This window comes from Lagenorhynchus albirostris, chromosome 16 (genome assembly GCF_949774975.1).
Source record: "Lagenorhynchus albirostris chromosome 16, mLagAlb1.1, whole genome shotgun sequence".
Classification (NCBI taxonomy): domain Eukaryota; kingdom Metazoa; phylum Chordata; class Mammalia; order Artiodactyla; family Delphinidae; genus Lagenorhynchus; species Lagenorhynchus albirostris.
In genome coordinates, this window is record NC_083110.1 from 59,919,398 (window position 1) to 59,938,688 (window position 19,291).

Genomic DNA, 19,291 nt, shown 5'->3' on the forward strand with positions numbered 1-19,291 from the left:
TCCTCCCTCTTCTTTCCATATACTTCTAAAATTCCTTGGGTATCCAGAATCATAATTCTGAAGCTCTGGTACTTTTTTTTTGGTAAAGCTAAAGCTGAAGTCTGCACTCTGCAAGAATTGATATCAGCTGTGTCTTGCGCAGATTAGGAGGCTAGTCTCAGTGGTCCTGAAGTCTCTCTGATCCCAGCTTTTTGTATAAGATGTAGTGGGCACGTAAAGGATATTCAAATGGGTGGAGAACTTCTTTGCAAAAGAAAGTTTGTCTTATTCAGGCAGGAGCTTTTTCACACGCAAAGGGAGTTCCTGAAGGAGAGGACAAGATGCCGAGCCCTGGAGGAGGAACTGGAGAACCCCATGAATGTGCACAGATGGAGAAAGCTCGAGGTAACATTTGGGGGAACTTTCCTCCCACCCCCAAACCTCCTTCTAACCTGCTTGTCTTCTTACCTAAAGCACAATAAGAAGCATGTTTTTATTTCATACTATGCCATTGTCACCTAAAATCCAAGGCTAGATCAAATGTAAATTGGATTGTTCCAGATTTGGGTTTTGTTTTTAAAAGTCTTGGACAAAATCCTTTCTGCCTAAAGAAGACCCAGTGAAAGCTGTGAACTGGCCTCACCAATTGACATTGATTATTATTATTTTTTGTTGTTGTTTAAGCAGTGTTTGGTCAACCAGCTATTTTGCGGCTACCTGTTTGTCTTGGATGGTTAATTGCCTTCAGCTGCGCTGGCTACCAGCGTCTTCGCCATCTTTCAATTGGCCTTTGCACCCTTTTATTTCCCAAAGAAAATAGGGCTTTTGTGAACTTGCCCTCTTTTCAAAGAACTAGCATTGTATTAGTCAAACTCCTTCTTTTAGGATCTGGGAACACAGCCAAAGTCCCATTGGTAGGTGATGGATAATAAACCCCATATTTTATTTTATGACCTCCTGATAGACATTTCCACCAGCAGATAACAGTAACAGACAAGCTCTGCTTATTCAAGAAAAAGATGCCCATCTCCTTTAGTTGTACCCAGCAATGTGGGTGCCAGAAGGGGCTTTGACTAAGTGAACAATTAGGGTGTTGGGAGAATAGAAGTATGTGATATAAGAAAGAGCAGGGCAAGGGGGAAAAACAGCCAAGTAGGTTTTTGTTTTCTATTTTCACTTTTTCCTTTAAATGAAGAAAACATTAAGGATAATGCATTATAAATTGTTATGTAAACATGAGGCCTGAGTTTTAACGACATCCAGTCTTGCCAAGTGAATGTGTGCCAAATCTACTTCCAAAATATGGATATCGGTTGGCACTGCTTAGTATTTCTTAAGCAAAGTCATAGTCAATGGAATATCTCCCCCCACCTCTTTTGGACCCTCATTTATTCCTCTTCAGATGCCAAGAGTGGAGTAGCTTACTAAATAACAATAACATGGATGCGCTTGGGGAAGTGGCGCTGAAAATTTAATTTAATTTAATTAATTTATTTTTGTGGTAGCTTTGATTGTTGCACTTTTTTTTTTAATTGGAGTACAGTTGATTAACAATGTTGTGTTAGTTTCAGGTGTACAGCAAAGTGATTCAGTTATACATATACATGTATCTATACTTTTTCTAAGGAGCTGAAAATTTTAAATTCATTTACTGTCACATTAGTTTATTCCATGTGTTTTCAAGCAGATCTTTAAAGTTTCCAATTCCATGTCAATGTCTATTAAAAAAATTAGAAAAGAGACTCTGGGAGGTAGTTGAAAATATTTAGCTGCTAGATTAATTCAGAATGTCAGTACAGTTGAAAGTAAAGCTTTGGTTCAATGTCTAGAGGACAAATTATCAATATATAACTGTAGATCTTGTTTGAATTGTACACAGATAGCTATTGAAGGCGCATCAGAGCCTTACGGATTGATAATGCCGTTTGAGAGCTAAATGCCATGGTCCTGTTCTGCTGCCAATTATTAGCAGATGTCCACATCCTAGAAACTTTCCCCATCATAGGCTGTAATGAATCTTCTTGTTGACAATTATGAAAGGAGAATCCTGAAAACGAATGAATTAGGGAACCCTGTCTCATTCCTATGGAAACAGAAATGATGGTAGGGAAAACCTCAGAGCATAGTAATTAAGAAGCCCAGGCTTTGGAGCCAGGCATATCTGGGCTTGAATCCAGCTCTGACCTTTATCGGTGTGGGTAAATGACCTCCTCTGAGCCTCAGTTGCCTTATCTGTAAAAGGGGAAGATAATACTGTCTAGTAGGGCTGTCATGTGACTAAAATTTGATAATGTATGAAAAACACTTAGCATAGTGTCCAGATGGTGGCAGAGAACCAGGTATCTGGCCCAGGAGCTACCATTATTGCCGCTGTTGTTATTATTTCCCCTGGTGGAATAAACATACTCACTTTCCATTTATTGGCTAACTAGAGCCAAACATCAGTCTGTTTTGATGACTGTCTCATCTGTTGTACTTTTTATTTATTTTTTTGGTTCTAATTCTTTCTGTATTGGGTCTACATCTTTGCAATAGATTTTAACAGAACAATAATTATTTTACACATAGGGACCTCAGTGCTTTGAAACTGATAATTTCAGCTGCTTTATTTTGCTCCCCTCGAGTAGGCCAGTGACCCCAGTACCTTTGAGCTGATACAGAAAATTCATACCCTGCAGAAGCGTCTCATCAGCAAGACAGAAGAGGTGGTTGAAAAAGAGCTGCTCCTTCAGGTAGCATTTCCATTGTCTGTACTCATCGAACAAGTATATTTTCTTAGCACCATCATCTCCAGGACAGTGTTTTCAGAATTAGTTATTTGGCAGTGTTGCATGCCCCATTTTTAACTGTAGATGGCAACAGGGACTCACACACAGAGAACAAACAATCTGATTAATTGGTCTTTTATGCTGCCATCACTGATATTTCAAGAATTCTAGAAAATTAAGTTCAAGGCTACACTTACTGCATTGGGTAATGTGAGCTCCCCGCTGCTCTGCAGTTTTATTCGTTAGATTCTTTTAAATACTTTTCTTCATATCTTCATATAATGTGAAATGCCATGATTTTGACTTTGAAAACTAGCTTTCACATAGAGCGCAAATGTCCTCTTGAAGGTTTGTGAGAGTGAAATGGAAGCAAAGGTATCTTTTTGAGGATTTTATGCAGTAAGTTATTCTGGAGCAATTAACAGTGGTAACAGCCTTGTGGGCCTGTATCTTTGCAAGTGCCAGTTGTCACCACCATCATTTCCTTCATCACCATTATCATCATCTTGCCAGATACTGTGCTGGTGGCTTTATCTCCTTGTCTCAATTCCTCTTCACAGTTCTGGGGTTGGGGGTTGTCATCCCCAATCAGCGGATGAGGATGATGAACCTCAGGAGTTTGGTGTCGATAAAGAATATAAGCTCTGGTGTTAGGTGGCCTGGGTTGGAATCCTGCCTCTGCCAATCTGTAGCTGTGTGAGGTTAACTTCTCTGCACCTGAGGTTCTTGATCTGTATTATGGGACAATATAGAACCTATGAAAAGGGATGTTGGGACATTAAGCGTGTGCAAGACTAATGGCTCAGGATCTCCATCTTTGACATCATACCTTGTCCTATTTCGTGCACTCACACAGATGCTCCTGGGCTGCCTGGGTCCTAACTCCCCAGATGTGGGGAGAGAGCTCCTATACTTTGCTCCTGGCCAATATCCCTGATTTCTGAGGGCACTCCAGTGTGGGGAAAGCCTGTGATTCTCCCCGGTAATAAAATTAACCAGCACTTGGTAGAGAATTCTAGAATATAAGGCTACTTGTTCCCAGTAGTGTAACCATTTAACTTCAGTAGCTCCCTATGAAACTGAGTAATTCAGTGAAAGGAAGAGCATGGCTTCACTCTACAGGCAGCACAGAAACTAGCATGTAATTGTGCCAAAAGAATTCATTTATCCCCCTTCATTTTAGCTGCCCTCAGTCATAGTCTCAGGTTTCATCACTCTCGTTCAATCCCCACACGGGGAAAGCATGACACCTCAATATCCTCGGTCACCGTTTATCATGTACCAACAACAGTAGCTCCCTCATTTGCCTGGGCCCTCCGTGTGGCTGGCCTCATGGAAGGTCTGTGTCTCTGTTCATTGTTTTCTCTACAGTCAATGAAATCTGAACATGGGATGTGTGTTGGATGAAATTAAGAAATTAATGTTGATTATATAAGGTGTAGTAGGAGTGTTATGGTTATGTTTTGTAAAAAGAAAAAGCCTTTTTATAAGAGAGATGTATTGAAGTATTTACAGATGAAATGATACATAGTCTGGGGTTTATTTTAGAATTTTCCAGCAAAGAAATGAAGAATGGGGGAAGGGATCAGAGACACATGGTTATGGAGATGGAGGACGGATGAAATAAAATTGGCAAAATGTTAAAAATAAAAGGCATGTTGAAAGGAGGATTGAAAGAGCTTAGCATTATGCTTGGCAAATAAATGACCAATTATTCTTATATTTCTAATTCCAAAGCCCATAATATTAACCATACATTGGGTTCATTCTGTTCTTTTTCTACCTGGTTAAGGTTGGTGCTCAGCTCATTAATGTTCAGCCTACTTTTCTAATATAACTAAGCATTTACAAGTACAAAATGTCCTTGAAAAACTTTCATTTCTTCCCGCAGGTTTTGAAATGTGGTATTTTCATTTTCATCTAGTCCTAAATATTTTCTATTTTCAAAATTATTTCTATTTTGAGAGTAAGTCTTAAAAAATATCCACTGTTTCTCCTATGTTAATTAAAAGTACAAATTTAAATTTCTAAAAATATAGGTATTTAAGTTATCTTTTAGTTATTGATTTCTCACTTTTTGCATTGTGATCTGTATTATACTGATTCTTTGAGACTTGTTTTGTGACCAGCTAAATAGTCAGTTTTATTTATTTATTTTTTAACCAGCTTTTAGTTTTATTGATCTTTGCTATTGTTTTCTTTGTTTCTATTTCATTTATTTCTGCTCTGATATTTATGATTTCTTTCCTTCTGCTAACTTTGGATTTTGTTTGTTCTTCTTTCTCTAGTTCCTTTAGGTTTAAGGTTAGATTGTTGGAGATTTTTCTTGTTTCCTGAGGTAGGCTTGTATAGCTCTAAACTTCCCTCTTAGAACTGCTTTTGCTGCATCCCATAGGTTTTGGATCGTGGCGTTTTCATTGTCATTTGTCTCTAGGTATTTTTTGATTTCCTCTTTGATTTCTTCAGTGATCTCTTGGTTATTTAGTAATATATTGTTTAGCTTCCATGTGTTAGTGTTTTTTACGTTTTTTCCCCTGTAATTGATTTCTAATCTCATAGCACTGTGGTCAGAAAAGATGCTTGATATGATTTCAGTTTTCTTAAATTTACTGAGACTTGATTTGTGACCCAAGATATGACTTATCCTGGAGAATGTTCCGTGCGCACTTGAGAAGAAAGTGTAATCTGCTGTTTTTGGATGGAATGTCCTATAAATATCAGTAAACTCTATCTGGTCTGTTGTGTCATTTAAAGCTTGTGTTTCTTTATTAATTTTCTGTTTGGATGATCTGTCCATTGGTGTAAGTGAGGTGTTAAGGTCCCCCAGTATTATTGTGTTACTGTGGATTTCCTCTTTTATAGCTGTTAGCAGTTGCCTTATGTATTGAGGTGCTCCTATGTTGGGTGCATATATATTTATAATTGTTATATCTTCTTCTTGGATTGATCCTTTGATCATTATGTAGTGTCCTTCCTTGTCTCTTATAACATTCTTTATTTTAAAGTCTATTTTATCTGATATGAGTATTGCTACTCCAGGTATCTTTTGACTTACATTTGCATGGAATATCTTTTTCCATCCCCTCACTTTCAGTCTGTATGTGTCCCTAGGTCTGAAGTGGGTCTCTTGTAGACAGCATATATATGGGTCTTGTTTTTATGTCCATTCAGCAAGCCTGTGTCTTTTGGTTGGAGCATTTAATTCATTCACATTTAAGGTAATTATCTATATGTATGTTCCTATGACCATTTTCTTAATTGTTTTGGGTTTGTTTTTGTAGGTCCTTTTCTTCTCTTGTGTTTCCCACTTAGAGAAGTTCCTTTAGCATTTGTTGTAGAGCTGGTTTGGTGGTGCTGAATTCTCTTAGCTTTTGCTTGTCTGTAAAGCTTTTGATTTCTCCATCGAATCTGAATGAAATCCTTGCCGGGTAGAGTAATCTTGGTTGTAGGTTCTTCCCTTTCATCACTTTAAGTATATCATGCCACTCCCTTCTGGCTTGTAGAGTTTCTGCTGAGAAATCAGCTGTTAACCTTATGGGAGTTCCCTTGTATGTTATTTTTCGTTTTTCCCTTGCTGCTTTCCATAATTTTTCTTTGTCTTTAATTTTTGCCAATTTGATTACTATGTGTCTTGGCGTGTTTCTCCTTGGGTTTATCCTGTATGGGACTCTCTGAGCTTCCTGGACTTGGGTGGCTATTTCCTTTCCCATGTTAGGGAAGTTTTTGACTATAATCTCTTCAAATATTTTCTCCGGTCCTTTCTCTCTCTCTTCTCCTTCTGGGACCTGTATCATGTGAATGTTGTTGTGTTTAATGTTGTCCCAGAGGTTTCTTAGGCTGTCTTCATTTCTTTTCATTCTTTTTTCTTTATTCTGTTCCGCAGCAGTGAATTCCACCATTCTGTCTTCTGGGTCACTTATCCGTTCTTCTGCCTTAGTTATTCTGCTATTGATTCCTTCTAGTGTATTTTTCATTTCAGTTATTGTGTTGTTCATCTCCGTTTGTTTGTTCTTTAATCCTTCCAGATCTTTGTTAAACATTTCTTGCATCTTCTTGATCTTTGCCTCCATTCATTTTTCGAGGTCCTGGATCATCTTCACTATCATTATTCTGAATTCTTTTCCTGGAAGGTTGCCTATCTCCACTTCATTTAGTTGTTTTTCTGGGGTTTTATCTTGTTCCTTCATCTGGTACATAGCCCTCTGCCTTTTCATCTTGTCTGTCTTTCTGTGAATGTGGTTTTTGTTCCACAGGCTGCAGAATTGTAGTTCTTCTTGCTTCTGCTGATAGTCAGTTTTTATAACCAATGCCTAGGTGCTTGAAAAAGATATGTATTCTCCAAATGTTCAAGATTCAGGAGTCTGTATGATGTTCGTCAGACCAACCTTGTTAATTGCATTGTCCAAATCTATACGTTTCCTAATTTTTTTGTCTACCTAATTACAGAAAAAAATGTTTGGAGATTTGTCTATTTTTCCTTGTAGTTTTTGGCCTTAAGTACATTTTAGATTATGTTCACAAGGTGAGTAAAAGGTTATAGTTAACACTTCTTCCTGTTGAATTGTTCCTTTAATATTATGCAAGAACTCTCCTTAATCCTTAATGCTTTTACTTATAAAATTGTGTGATATTAATATAGCTTTGCCAGGTTTTTTTGCATCATTTTTCTGTACTTTTAAACTTTTGGTGTCCTTATATTTCAGTGAGTCTCTTGTAATAAAAAAAAAACCTAATCTGATATCTTTGTTTTTTGACTTGTGTGTTTAGTCTATTTATATTTATTGATAATTTTAGGGTTATTTCTACTTCTTATTTTCTATTTACCCTGATTTTTTTTTTTAATGCTCAAAAATAGTGTGTTCCTGCTTTCTCTTGGACTGAGTTTTCTTTATTCCCTCTTTTTCCCTCCACCACTCACTTCTCTCTCCTCATTACTCCCTATTCTCCTTTTCCTGGTGTATTTATTTATTTTTGCTGAATAGTACCACTGCTCAGTGTAATTCTGTCTCTCTCTGATTTCCTTAAAAATTTAACATGCATAGTTGACATCAAGTCTAAACAAATGTAAAGTTGATCAATATCCTTATCCTTCTTGCAAACAGTGCAGGGACTTGGAATGTTTTAACTCCAGTTACCTCCTACAGTCTTCCCAGTATTAGTCATCATCATCAGTATTTTATAGAGTCTATGAGTTATTTATTCAGATTCACCAGAATATTTACCAGTTCTTTTGTTTTCTGTTTCTTCACCTCTCCAGTTTCTTACCTCTAGGTTCCGTCTCCTTCTTCTTGAAGTGCATTCTTTCATAGTTCTTAAAATGACAAATTTTTCAATGACTAACACTCTCTTTTGCTTGTCTGAAAATGTATTTATTTTGGCCTTACTTGTAAATGGTTAAGTTGAAACCCTGTTTTCTACTTGTACTTTGAAGATGTTAGTCCTCTGTGTTAGCTTTTAATGATGCTATTGAGGAGTCTACTGTCAGTCTAATTATTATTGCTCCTTTTTAAGTATCCTGCCCTTTCTTTGTTTGATTGTTAGAGTTTCTCTTTGTCCTTCATGTTCTGGAATTTCAGCACAATGCATTTGGTATGAATTTAGTTTTAATTACTATGCTTAGGACTCATTGTGTTTCCTGAATCTGAGGATTCCTGTTGTTAAAAAATAAAATTCAACTGAGTAAATTTTAAAGATATTATTGGATTTTTCCAACAATTCATGAATTGGGCAACATTCCATCTAGCAATTAGAAAGGAACTCTAAAGAGCTGTACAAAATGGAAAACTTTTATAGGCAGAAGGGGGCAGGAGAAGGAAGTTACTAGCAAAGAGTGAGTTGTCTCAGGCAAGATCACCTTCCTTTGGGGTACAGCAGGGGTCTGTCAGGCAGATTTCCTCACTGACCAGGAATGACCAGTGCTGACTGGGTAATTTCAAACTGACCAGTTGAGATTACATTTCTAGGAAAGGCTGAAATTGCAATTGGGTTAGGCATTAAGTCTCAGTTTGTTGATGTGGGCTTAACACAAGTGACTGCATTTTGGGCCTTTTGTCTCTTTTTTTAACACTGTGTCTTTGAATAATCTCTCCTTTATCTTTCTATTTTCACTCCTTTTGGAACTCTTATTAGATGTATGTTGGACTTCGTCCCATTCTTTTTTTCTTGTCTACTGACCTCTTTGATATTTTTCTTCTCTTTATTTATTGTGTTACATTTTCTCAGCTTTATCTTCTTGTTCACTAAGTCTCTCTTGAGGTGTGCTTATCTGCTAATAGCCAATCCATCGAGATTTTATTTTCAATAATTTAATTTTTATTTTCTAGAGATTCTTTTTCACATATGACTGGTCTTTGTTGATAGTGTCTTGATCTTTTATGTTTTTATTCCTTTCTTTATGTCTTCAATTAATTGAAACATTTATTTTAGAGTCTTTATCTGATTGTTCTATTATTTGAAGGTCTTGGAGGTCTTTCCTGTTGTTTACTGTGACTGCTGACTTTCATTCATGGTGGACTTTTTCCGTTTGTGTTGGATTTTGGATTATGAACTCATTTTCAGAAAGGCTTTATTTATGGAACTTGGAAATGGTCCAGGTTAAGGGTATGTCCTTTCATTTGTTTCTGTTGGATGCTGTAAGAGATATCACTTGCTTAAGATAATATTTTATGTTAAATTCTCATTTTGGGGCTTTCTAGACTACCTGGTTGATGTATATTAGAACTCTAAACTCTTATGATAGAAGACCCATGGATACAAATTCTCAGGGTAGGCATTTTTTTCCCCATGCAGAACTCAGGAGAGATAGTTGGATTTCCTTGTGGTCTTCCTGTCCCAGTGGGTGAATTTCTCTTTGTTGTCTCTTTACACTGAGGCTGTAACTCTTTTAAGTTCCTAACTTTATGTGGAGGAGTCTCAGTACTATCTACCCACTTCATGCAGGCTCAGTACCTCATCTTTTATCCTCTTATGGCCGTTAACCTCCAAGCCCCTTGTTCAGCGAGTCCAGCCATTTGTCCCAGTCAGCCCCCAAGGGAGAGCTGCAGTTTCTATTTACTGCTCTAATACGCAGTTCACCCTTTGATTTTGACATTTGAGGATCAAACTACTTGCAAACTCCATTTTGTGATTAAAAGGATGTGTTGTTTTGTTGAGCAAGTCTAATGCTTTGTGGACTTTAGTTTTCAGGTTATTTAGTATGCCATAATGCCATAAACAGAAATTTCTTGTTTATTCTAATCCGTAGTTTTCTCATCCATAAACTGGGACAATAAGTACCCACCCACAGAATTGAGTGGAAGTGCACATACAGGTTGATCAGAGTGTTTAGTTATCATTAACATTATGGTGATGATTGTTAATATTATTAACCAAAAAGCATTTTTTTCCAGGTCACCAAAGTTTAATATCCTGCTTCACTCCCCTTTGTCCAGTTTCTCATTTCACCTTTCTTTTGGATGGTTGGGCTGCCCTGGGTCTGCTGTGAGTTTTCTTCCAGAGCTTGCGCATCTGCTGACAAGCAAGCCTTGGTATCTTGGTGAAACACCGGGTGCTCCATGGGGTTTGACAGTTTCTCAATTTCATCTGTTTTATTAAATTATTAGAGAAGTTCTCTAAACTCACAACAGAACATTTTGCAATTAGGAAGATTTTTGGTGGAATTCTTAGTATCAGAACATTTTTAAAGTGATTGTTTAATCTGTTACATGGTGCTGAAGAGCCCCTATCATTTCCCAGCAGCAGATGTAATGGATGTTTATTTGCCCCCAATAGACTGTGAGTTCTTTGAGGAAAGGCACTTGTTAATTAATCCTTCTAACCCCAATGCCTGATACAGAACCAGGCATATAATAAGTGCTCAGTAAAGATGGACAGGCTCTTTGCCTGGGCAACTCCTGTTCACCCTTTAGACCTGAGACTAAATGCTCGCTCCTTAGGGGTCCCTCTTAGGTCTCTAGGTTAGGTTTCTTGGTACACGTTCGCTTTCCTACCACTGTCACACTTGTAATTAATGAAATACTTGCAATTGTGTGCTTAGTGACTTTCCTGCTAGACCATAAGCTTCACAAAGGCAGTTCCCATGTCTATCGCAATGATTATTTCATCCCTCGCAAATATTTATTTAGTGACTGATTAAATGTTGCAAGAACGGTGGTCCTTCAATAAGTGATGTGTCCCACAGTCATTTGAGTTCTGTCTTTGAGCTCTGAGAGGTTATGGGAATTATTGTTCCTGTTGCCTCTGCATTTGTGTTATTAACTTCTAACTTTGCAGGAGCCTGGAATTTACTGTGGTTTACAATGTTGTGTTAGTTTCTGCTATATAACAAAGTGAATCAGCTATATGTATACATATATCCCCATGTCCCCTCCCTCTTGTGTCTCCCTCCCACCCTCCCTATCCCACACAGAGCTGATCTCCCTGTGCTATGCGGCTGCTTCCCACTAGTTACCTATTTTACATTTGGTAGTGTATATGTGTCAATGCCACTCTCTCACTTTGTCCCAGCTTTCAGCTTTCCCTCCCCCCCGCCCCATGTCCTCAAGTCCATTCTCTATGTCTGTGTCTTTATTCCTGTCCTGCCCCTAGGTTCTTCAGAACCTTTTTTTAGATTCCATATATATGTGTTAGCATACGGTATTTGTCTTTCTCTTTCTTACTTACTTCACTCTGTATGACAGACTGTAGGTCCATCCGCCTCACTACAAATAACTCAATTTCATTTCTTTTTATGGCTGAGTAGTATGGAAAGCTGCTGCTTCTTGGCATCTGGGTCCTGCCCTTTCAAGGTGAACTTTCTCTAATTTAATTTTATGACTGGATGCAAGTTGGTTTACTTAACTGTAAAATGGCTTGAATGATAAGAGGGTTTGGATGGATCTGTGCAAATTATTAGCTGTGCAGGGAGAGCAAACCTCATAGAGCACATTTTTAGATAATCCTTTGGTAGGATCTTCATTTTTCTTGATCTTCTGATTGTCTTACATTTATTGAATGTTTACAGAGGGTTAGACCTTGTTCTAAATGCTTTGTGTATGTATTATGTCATTTAATCATTGTCGCACCCCAATGAGATAAGAGCTATTATCTTTCCCTTCACAGGCAGGAAACATGAGGCACAGAAAAGTTTAGAGACTTGTCCCCAAGGCCATACATCTGGCATTTGGTGGAGTTTTGAGTCTAACTGTGGCAGTCTGGCTCCATGGAAAACTAGGTCACTGATTTGATTCATCTGCAGACCACGTTGGTCATTAATGGGGAAAGGTCTCATTTCTCACTGCATCTAGAGCCTTGTCACTCTAAGCGTGGTCCTAGGACCAGTGGCATTGACATCACCTGACAGCTTTTTAGAAATGCAGAATCTCAGGACCTCCCCGGGCCTTAATAAATCATAACCAGCATTATAACAAAATCCCTAGGCATTCAGGATACTGGTTCAGACAGAGAAGCACTGAGGCCCCTTTCTTAGCTCCAAAGCAAGAGCCATGGTTCAGGAAGGAACCCCACGACTCTTGGTTACTACATGCATGGCCTTGCCTAGTTATCTAATCTTCTTATACTTTGGTCTCCTTCTCTGAAACTTGGAGCTCATCATCTTGTCAGCATCCTTTTGTTGTTGTGAAGATGAAGGGAAAGAACTGCATGGAGCACTTAGCAGATGCCAGGGGGCATGAGAATTGGCCAGTGCTCAAGAAATATTGTTATAGCTCCTCCTCCATATTTGTGGGTTCCATATCTGTGGATTCAACCGACTGCAGATCAAAAATATTTTTAAAAATTCCAGAAAGTTCCAAAAAGCAAAAGTTGAATTTGCCACATGCTGGCAACTATTTACGTAGCATTCACATTGTATTAGGTGTTATAAGTAATCTAGAGACTAAAGTATATGGGAGGATGTGTGTAGGTTAGGTGCAAATACTGTGGCCTTTTATATAAGGGAATTGAGCATCCGTGGATTTTGGTATCTGTGTGGGGTCCTGGAACCAACCTCCCATGGATACTGAGGGATGACTGTATTTCTGGGTTGGAGCATACTAACCTGACACTTCGGTCCTCAGCTCTTGAATTCCAAGGACTGAGATCTGGGAGGAAACTGACAAATGAGTGCACCCAGGGTCTGAGGCATGTTTTAGGACCCCATACACTCTTGAAGGCTACTGATGTTAGTATGAAAAGTCTAGAATGTTTCTTTGTTAATAGAGGCATGAGGATCCTTGATCCTGTTTGATAGTAGCCTGGATGCATTTGGCAGAAGCTGCGGAGAGTTTTGAAGAGTGGAGGAAAATGACAGTAACAGCTCACACTTACTGCCTGCTGCGAGCACGCGCAGCAACTCTGTGCTAAAACATTTTGCTTTCATTGTATCCATAGGAAACCCAGTTGAGGTTGAGGCTGTTATTGTTTCCATTTTACAGAGGAGGAAACTGAGGCTTGGAAACAAAACTTGCCCAAGATTTTATGGCTAAGAAATTTCAGAGCTACAATTATAAACCAGGGTTTAGTAAGCTATGGCCTGCAGTGGGCCATATCTGGCTCACCGCCTGTTTTTATATGGCCCACAGTAAGGATAGTATTTATATATTTAAGGGATTAGAAAAAAATCAAAAGAATAATATCTTGTGACATGTAAAAATGATATGAAATTCAAATTTCAGTGTCCACAAATCAAGCTTTCCTGGTGCACAGCCACGCTTATCCACTCATCTATTGTACATGACTCCTTTTATGTTGCAGCAGCAGAGTTGAGTAGTTGTGACAGAGACTGTGTGGCCCACAAGGACTTACTCCATAGGACTTACTGTCTGGCCTTTTATAGGAAGGGTTTCCTGCCTCCTCTTTGAAACCTTTGTCACTGAAATCCAGAACAGAGCCTCTCACCACTGTTCTATGGTGCCTCCCCGTAAAGCCACTAAGCATCCCATTTCCATGACCACTTTCTCTCCCAAATTCCAAAGTAATTATAAAATTATTAATGCACTGCCTTAAGATATGGAAGGTGAATTCTAACATCATGTCCCAGTTGCTGGTGGTGTGATGGACACCAACCACAATTCTTGCCCATTGTGTTCGAGGATAGCTAAGTGACCATGCTCCCCAAACAGAGCTGAAGTGGTTGAAGATGTTCCCTCCCTAGAGAGACAGAGGGACTGAAAGGCACAGTGTAAGCTGAAGCTGTTGACTAGAAGCCCATCTGCAGGCTTTTGTTCTGGTCTAAAATCAAAGGGAAGAAGAATGAGGTGAGAGGGGGATTACCTCCTGGAGAGCCTTGCTGTCCTCACCAGAGAATATATAATGTGTTGGGACTGGTGGCGGTGGCTTCTTCCCCAGCATGTTCCTGGTGGGCTGCTGCTACCCTGCCACCTCTTCCAGGAATCCCAGAGGATTCCTGCTGTCCTGCACATGCTCTTCCATGTCAGGGAGGATGGAAGGAGCAATTGGAGATGGGTTGTTCAGAAAACAAGCTGCTAATGCTGGCCCGACACAGAGATGCACACACCTCCGTGTGGGCTGCCTGCGGGGCACCATATACCTCTATCCACCTGGTCTGTCTTAGTCAGCCTCAGTGTGAGCGCTTAGAGAGGGCGGCACCTCACTCATGATCTTAGAGCACCACAGCAACCATTAGTGTCTGATGGGCACATTATCAAAGTGCCTTCCATGTATTGTATCTCAGTCGTTCCCAAATGTTCGACTGGGGATTGGGAAACTCTGTATGTTTCCAAACAAATATTCTTTGGTTTGTAATGAAAGAGCACAATGTGTAGCATAAAGCCAATTTTACTTTTTAGTTTTGGGGACCTATCTTTTTCCCTTGTCCTTCTTTCTTGCCTTTGGAGATGTAGGATGTTATTTTTTGAAATGGCATTCTCTTATTTTTTTGTGCATTCCTTTCTTTTTTTAAATTAATTTTTATTGGAATATAGTTACTTTACAATGTTGTGTTAGTTTCTACTGTACAGCAAGATGAATCAGCTATACATATACATATATCCCCTCTGTTTTGGATTTCCTTCCCATTTGGGTCACCGCAGTGCATTAAGTAGAGTTCCCTGTACTATACAGTATGTTCTCATTAGTTATCTATTTTATACATAGTATCAATAGTGTATCTATGTCAATCCCAATCTCCCAATTCCTCCCACCCCCCTCATTCCCCCTTGGTACCCATAGCATTCCCACAGCTGACTGGTGGGCTAGACCTTTGATTTGGTTAGGAAGGGTTTTTTTTTTTTTTTTAACATCTTTATTGGGGTATAATTGCTTTACAATGGTGTGTTAGTTTCTGCTTTATAACAAAGTGAATCAGTCATACATAAACATATGTTCCCATATGTCTTCCCTGTTGCGTTAGGAAGGGTTTTGTTCATGTTATGTGATTTGAAACAAGTGGTTTTGAAAGGGGCTGTCTTGATCGACTTCCTTCTCCTCACCCCTATTTTCATCTCAGTATTGAGTTAGGGTTGAGGCATTTTAAAGTGTCAGAAATCCAGGGCAAAGCAGGCCTGATTCCAGAGGTGTCATTATCAAAGAACAGACAGACAGTAAGTCTGAGGTAGATACGGAGGCTCTTCCCTCTCCTCATGGGAACACCTTCTATACCCACGAGAAGAAAGGAACTTCTGCTCAACTTCCCACCCATTTCTCCAGCCCCTTCCAAGACTCCTTTCCCTCCCCACCCTCATCCCCCCAAGACCAGAAAGGGAGTCATTGCTCATCTGATTGATCACAGCCTGAAACTTGGGCCACTGTTGCTGATGGGCCAGGTCATCATATGTTAAATAGCTCCTGCCCCTGTGCTGAAGCTCTCTTGCTCTTCCAGTTTCTGTGTCAGAGGTCAGCAGGCCAGGGCAAGATCCACCATGTCCACCGTCCACCCTAAATGCTCTGTATCTTCGATTAGGTGGATAGGCCTCATTGGGTCTGTTCTGCCTGACCACTTAAGATATGAGAGAGAGAGAGAGAGAGAGAGAATGAAATCTCTTGGTCCCAACAATTATCCAGCCCAATGGACAAGAGAAGCCTTTCATGGCAGGTGGTGTGGGTGATATCAGATAGAAAAGCATAGTGATTAAGAGCTCAGACTCTTGAGCAAATCAGATGTGTGAGTCCAAGGTTACTCATAATACTGTGTGACCCCAACCAAGTTACTTTACTTCCCTAAGCCTCAGTTCTTGATTTGTAAAATACAGATTATAATAATACCTTTCATATGAGGTTTTTGTGTAGATTAATCAAGATCATTTGCATCAAGCACATAGCCTCATGCTTGCACTGAACGAATGTTAGCTGCTATTATCATAGATTGCACATTGGATGTAGATTTTAGAAGGATTCCCAAACTAGTAGCTTATAAGTGGCTTAGTATAACAACTCAGCATTTCATAGGCAAACTCACTTTTGGGAATAATTACATAGACCCACACATTCTTAGGGAAGCCTCTCACGTTCTCTCTGTGGTGACTGGAGCATTAACTGGTGTGCTCATGAAATAGGTTCTGAGATGACATTGGTATCAGATAGCTTTTGCTGTATAACAAACCAATCCAAAACGTAGTGGCTTAAAACAAAGTCATTTATTAGATTTTGATCCTATCAGTTGGCGATTTAGGCTGGGCTCAGCCAGCCAGTTTTTCTGCTGGGCTTGTCTGGACTCGCTTGTGTTGCTGCAGGCAGCTGGCAGGCTGCTAGGGGCTGGTTGACTTAGACGGGATGTAATTCACATGTATGGTGCTTGTGCTGGCACTTGGCTGGAGTGATGGGAGTGACAGACCGCATGTGTCCACTAGGCTAGCCCAGGTTTATTCTCCTGATGTCAGTCTCAGGGTTTCCAAGAGCAGCAAGAAAGGACAAGCCCCGACATGCAAGTGCTTTTTGAGCCTCCGTTTGTGTCATGCTTGCTAATGTTCCATTGACCAAAGCAAGTAACATGGCCAAGCCCAGAGTGAATGTGGAAGAGGACTAAGATCGTGAGACATGCAGCCATTATTGCAACAGTAATACCACAGTCTCCTTTCTTCTGTGGATCTGAGGGGAAGTACTTTGCACTTAAGCATTCAAGTGGTATAAGATCTCTTTTTTTTAATCCTTTGTCAGATATGGTATTTTAATATGCTTGGCATCTGGTCGCTCTCCTTGGATTTTGTTGCTGACATGTTTTTCTTTTCTTTAATCTTTTATTCTCTTTATTTGGGAAATTATAGTTTGCTGCATAGTTCTTTTTATAGGAGAAACAGCTGTGATGTCATAACTGAGCACATTTCCTTAGGGTTATGCATTTATCCCCATGCATTTGGAAATATGACCCATAATCCACTTGTTTATTCCTATTTTTGGTCTCTGACTTCATATTGAATAAGAGCAAATATGTGAAGCAAAAATATGTAAGTTGATAAATTAACCTTTTAAAAATGTTATTTACTATTTTCTTTTGATTTCTAGTTTATTGAGCTCTAATAGATGAGGGAATGTTTAAAAAAATTCTGTCTTTTATAAGGGCCAGTTTGAATAGAGTTTCACAACGTGGGGTTTTGGTGTCAGAAACTATTCAAGTTTTTTCTTTTTTTTTTGTGAGAGCAGTGTTTAAACAGGATATTTTTAATGCAAAAACAGATAGCAGTAATATGGCTAGTAACTGAAAATGGAACTAAATAGATTACTTAGAGTTCAAACAAAACATTCTCAATAAAGAATTTCTCAGTGGAACATTTAGGTTCTTATTGAATCTGTGCATAATTATATCTTACTCCCCAAACGAAACAGATTTCCAGTGATAAATGTTTCTGGACAGCAGCAAGATTCAATTCAGTTCATTTCAAGATGCAGATTTATTTGTGAAATTAGAAGAAAATAGTTGCCAGCGATAACCTGGGGGAGTCCTATTTTTAGCTGCTATGTTTCACCCAGAAATATCTCAGAGATAGAGGTGCTTCTCACAAGGATGAGAAAAAACTGCAGCTGGAGCAGAAATTAATTTGTATTTGTAGTTCAGACACCTACTGAATCCTTAATTTTTTTTTTATGATTTTAGGGGAATTTATAGAATCATTTAGATTGGAAGAAATCTCCAGTTGGTCATCAAGTTCCCTCTCCTTATAATGGCAGCACTGATTTTATTATCCTTAAAGCAGCTCTGATAGATCGGTGTCAAGTCTGGCTCATGTTTCATGCATTTAAAAATGTGTATTCCCTACCCTGAGTGTATTTAATGTGTAGGAGACAGACCGGGAGCTGCCTGTATGCCCAGGAGACCTCTTCTGAGTTCCTGACACACAGTCTTCTCTGGAACAGATGCCAGATATATAGCATATTAAGCATTATATTGATGCCATCAAATCCATTTTGCTTCAGGCTTCTGACAGCTGGAAACATTTTTCCCAATGTGTACAGGGACCCAGGTGTGCTCTCTGCTCTGACATAATAACAGAAGGTCATTCCATCTTAGATCCTTTTGTCCTGCATACCTCCAGGGACCTGCCCTTTCCCCCCCACCTCACCCCACCCTGCCACCCCAGTTAAGAAAGCCTGCTTGGAAGACCAGTTATGAACCAAAAGGTGTTTTGGGGTATCTCTAATATCTGCAGAAGTTTGTGAGATACAAAGAAATGCAAGATGTGATCCTTACCTGCAAGAAATTTATATTTGAGAAGATTCCTGAGGTATATCTGGGAAGAAATGAGACTGGTCTCTGAGCAGTGTGTGAAAATCCAGATCATTACTTTATGGTTCCACTTAGTGAAGGATACCCAATTATGCATAATCACATTATACTGGTTACTGACAAAAGTGAGCGCCCAGTTATGCAGTATAGATGCTGTCTAGGGCAGTATATAGTATGGTGTTTGCTGTTTAAAACAGCTGTAAGTGCCAAGGGGTAAGAGCAGGGGAGAGTAATAAGAACTGGCTCCCTCAAGGGCAAAGAAGATGTGATTGGGCTGGACTTTGGTGTGTTAAGGTGACTCATCCAGCCATTACCTAAAAATATGAGTTGAGGAAGGATGGGATAGTGGTTGAGAGTGCAGACCTAGTGTTTGAGTCCTCGTTTTACCAGTGGCTGACTTTGTGACCTTGGGTAAACAACTCACCCTCTCACAGCCCCAGTGACTCCAGTTGTAAAGTGGCGAGAGGAATAGTACCTGGTTGTTCATGCTGTCGTGAGGATGAAATGAGGTAACTTATTCAAACTGCCCACGACAGAGCTGGACATGCGGGGTGGTAAGAGCTCACTGCGTGTGATGTTGGTGCTTCTGGGGTGGAAGAGGCACTGTGGAGACACAAGGGTGGGGTAATGGGAGGAGTTCCCAAAGGAGGCATATTTGGAAACAAGTGCAAAGGGCACTTTAGGCCGAGGGAAGATGGAGAGTCAAAGTTCTGGGATAAGGGTGAGTACATTTGGGGTGTGGAGATGGGTCTGAATAGCAGGGATGCATAACTGGCTAATTTGTGTTGGGGAGTGCCTTGGATAAGTTGGGTGGGGACCAATTATATGGTCTTAGAGACCAAGTACCAGCATTAAACGTGCTCCAGCAGACAACTATGGACTCTAATCA

The 19,291-nt window shown here is 39.5% G+C and overlaps 1 protein-coding gene across 1 annotated transcript in view; it reads left to right on the plus strand.

Annotated features, from left to right (window-relative positions):
- CFAP58 (cilia and flagella associated protein 58) overlaps positions 1–19,291 on the plus strand; it is a 107,540-nt gene that overhangs the window by 40,423 nt on the left and 47,826 nt on the right. Inside the window, exons 14-15 of the mRNA XM_060125770.1 lie at positions 273–384; positions 2,607–2,711. Of these exons, the coding sequence (XP_059981753.1) occupies positions 273–384; positions 2,607–2,711 (217 nt within the window). The remainder of the gene's footprint in view (positions 1–272; positions 385–2,606; positions 2,712–19,291) is intronic.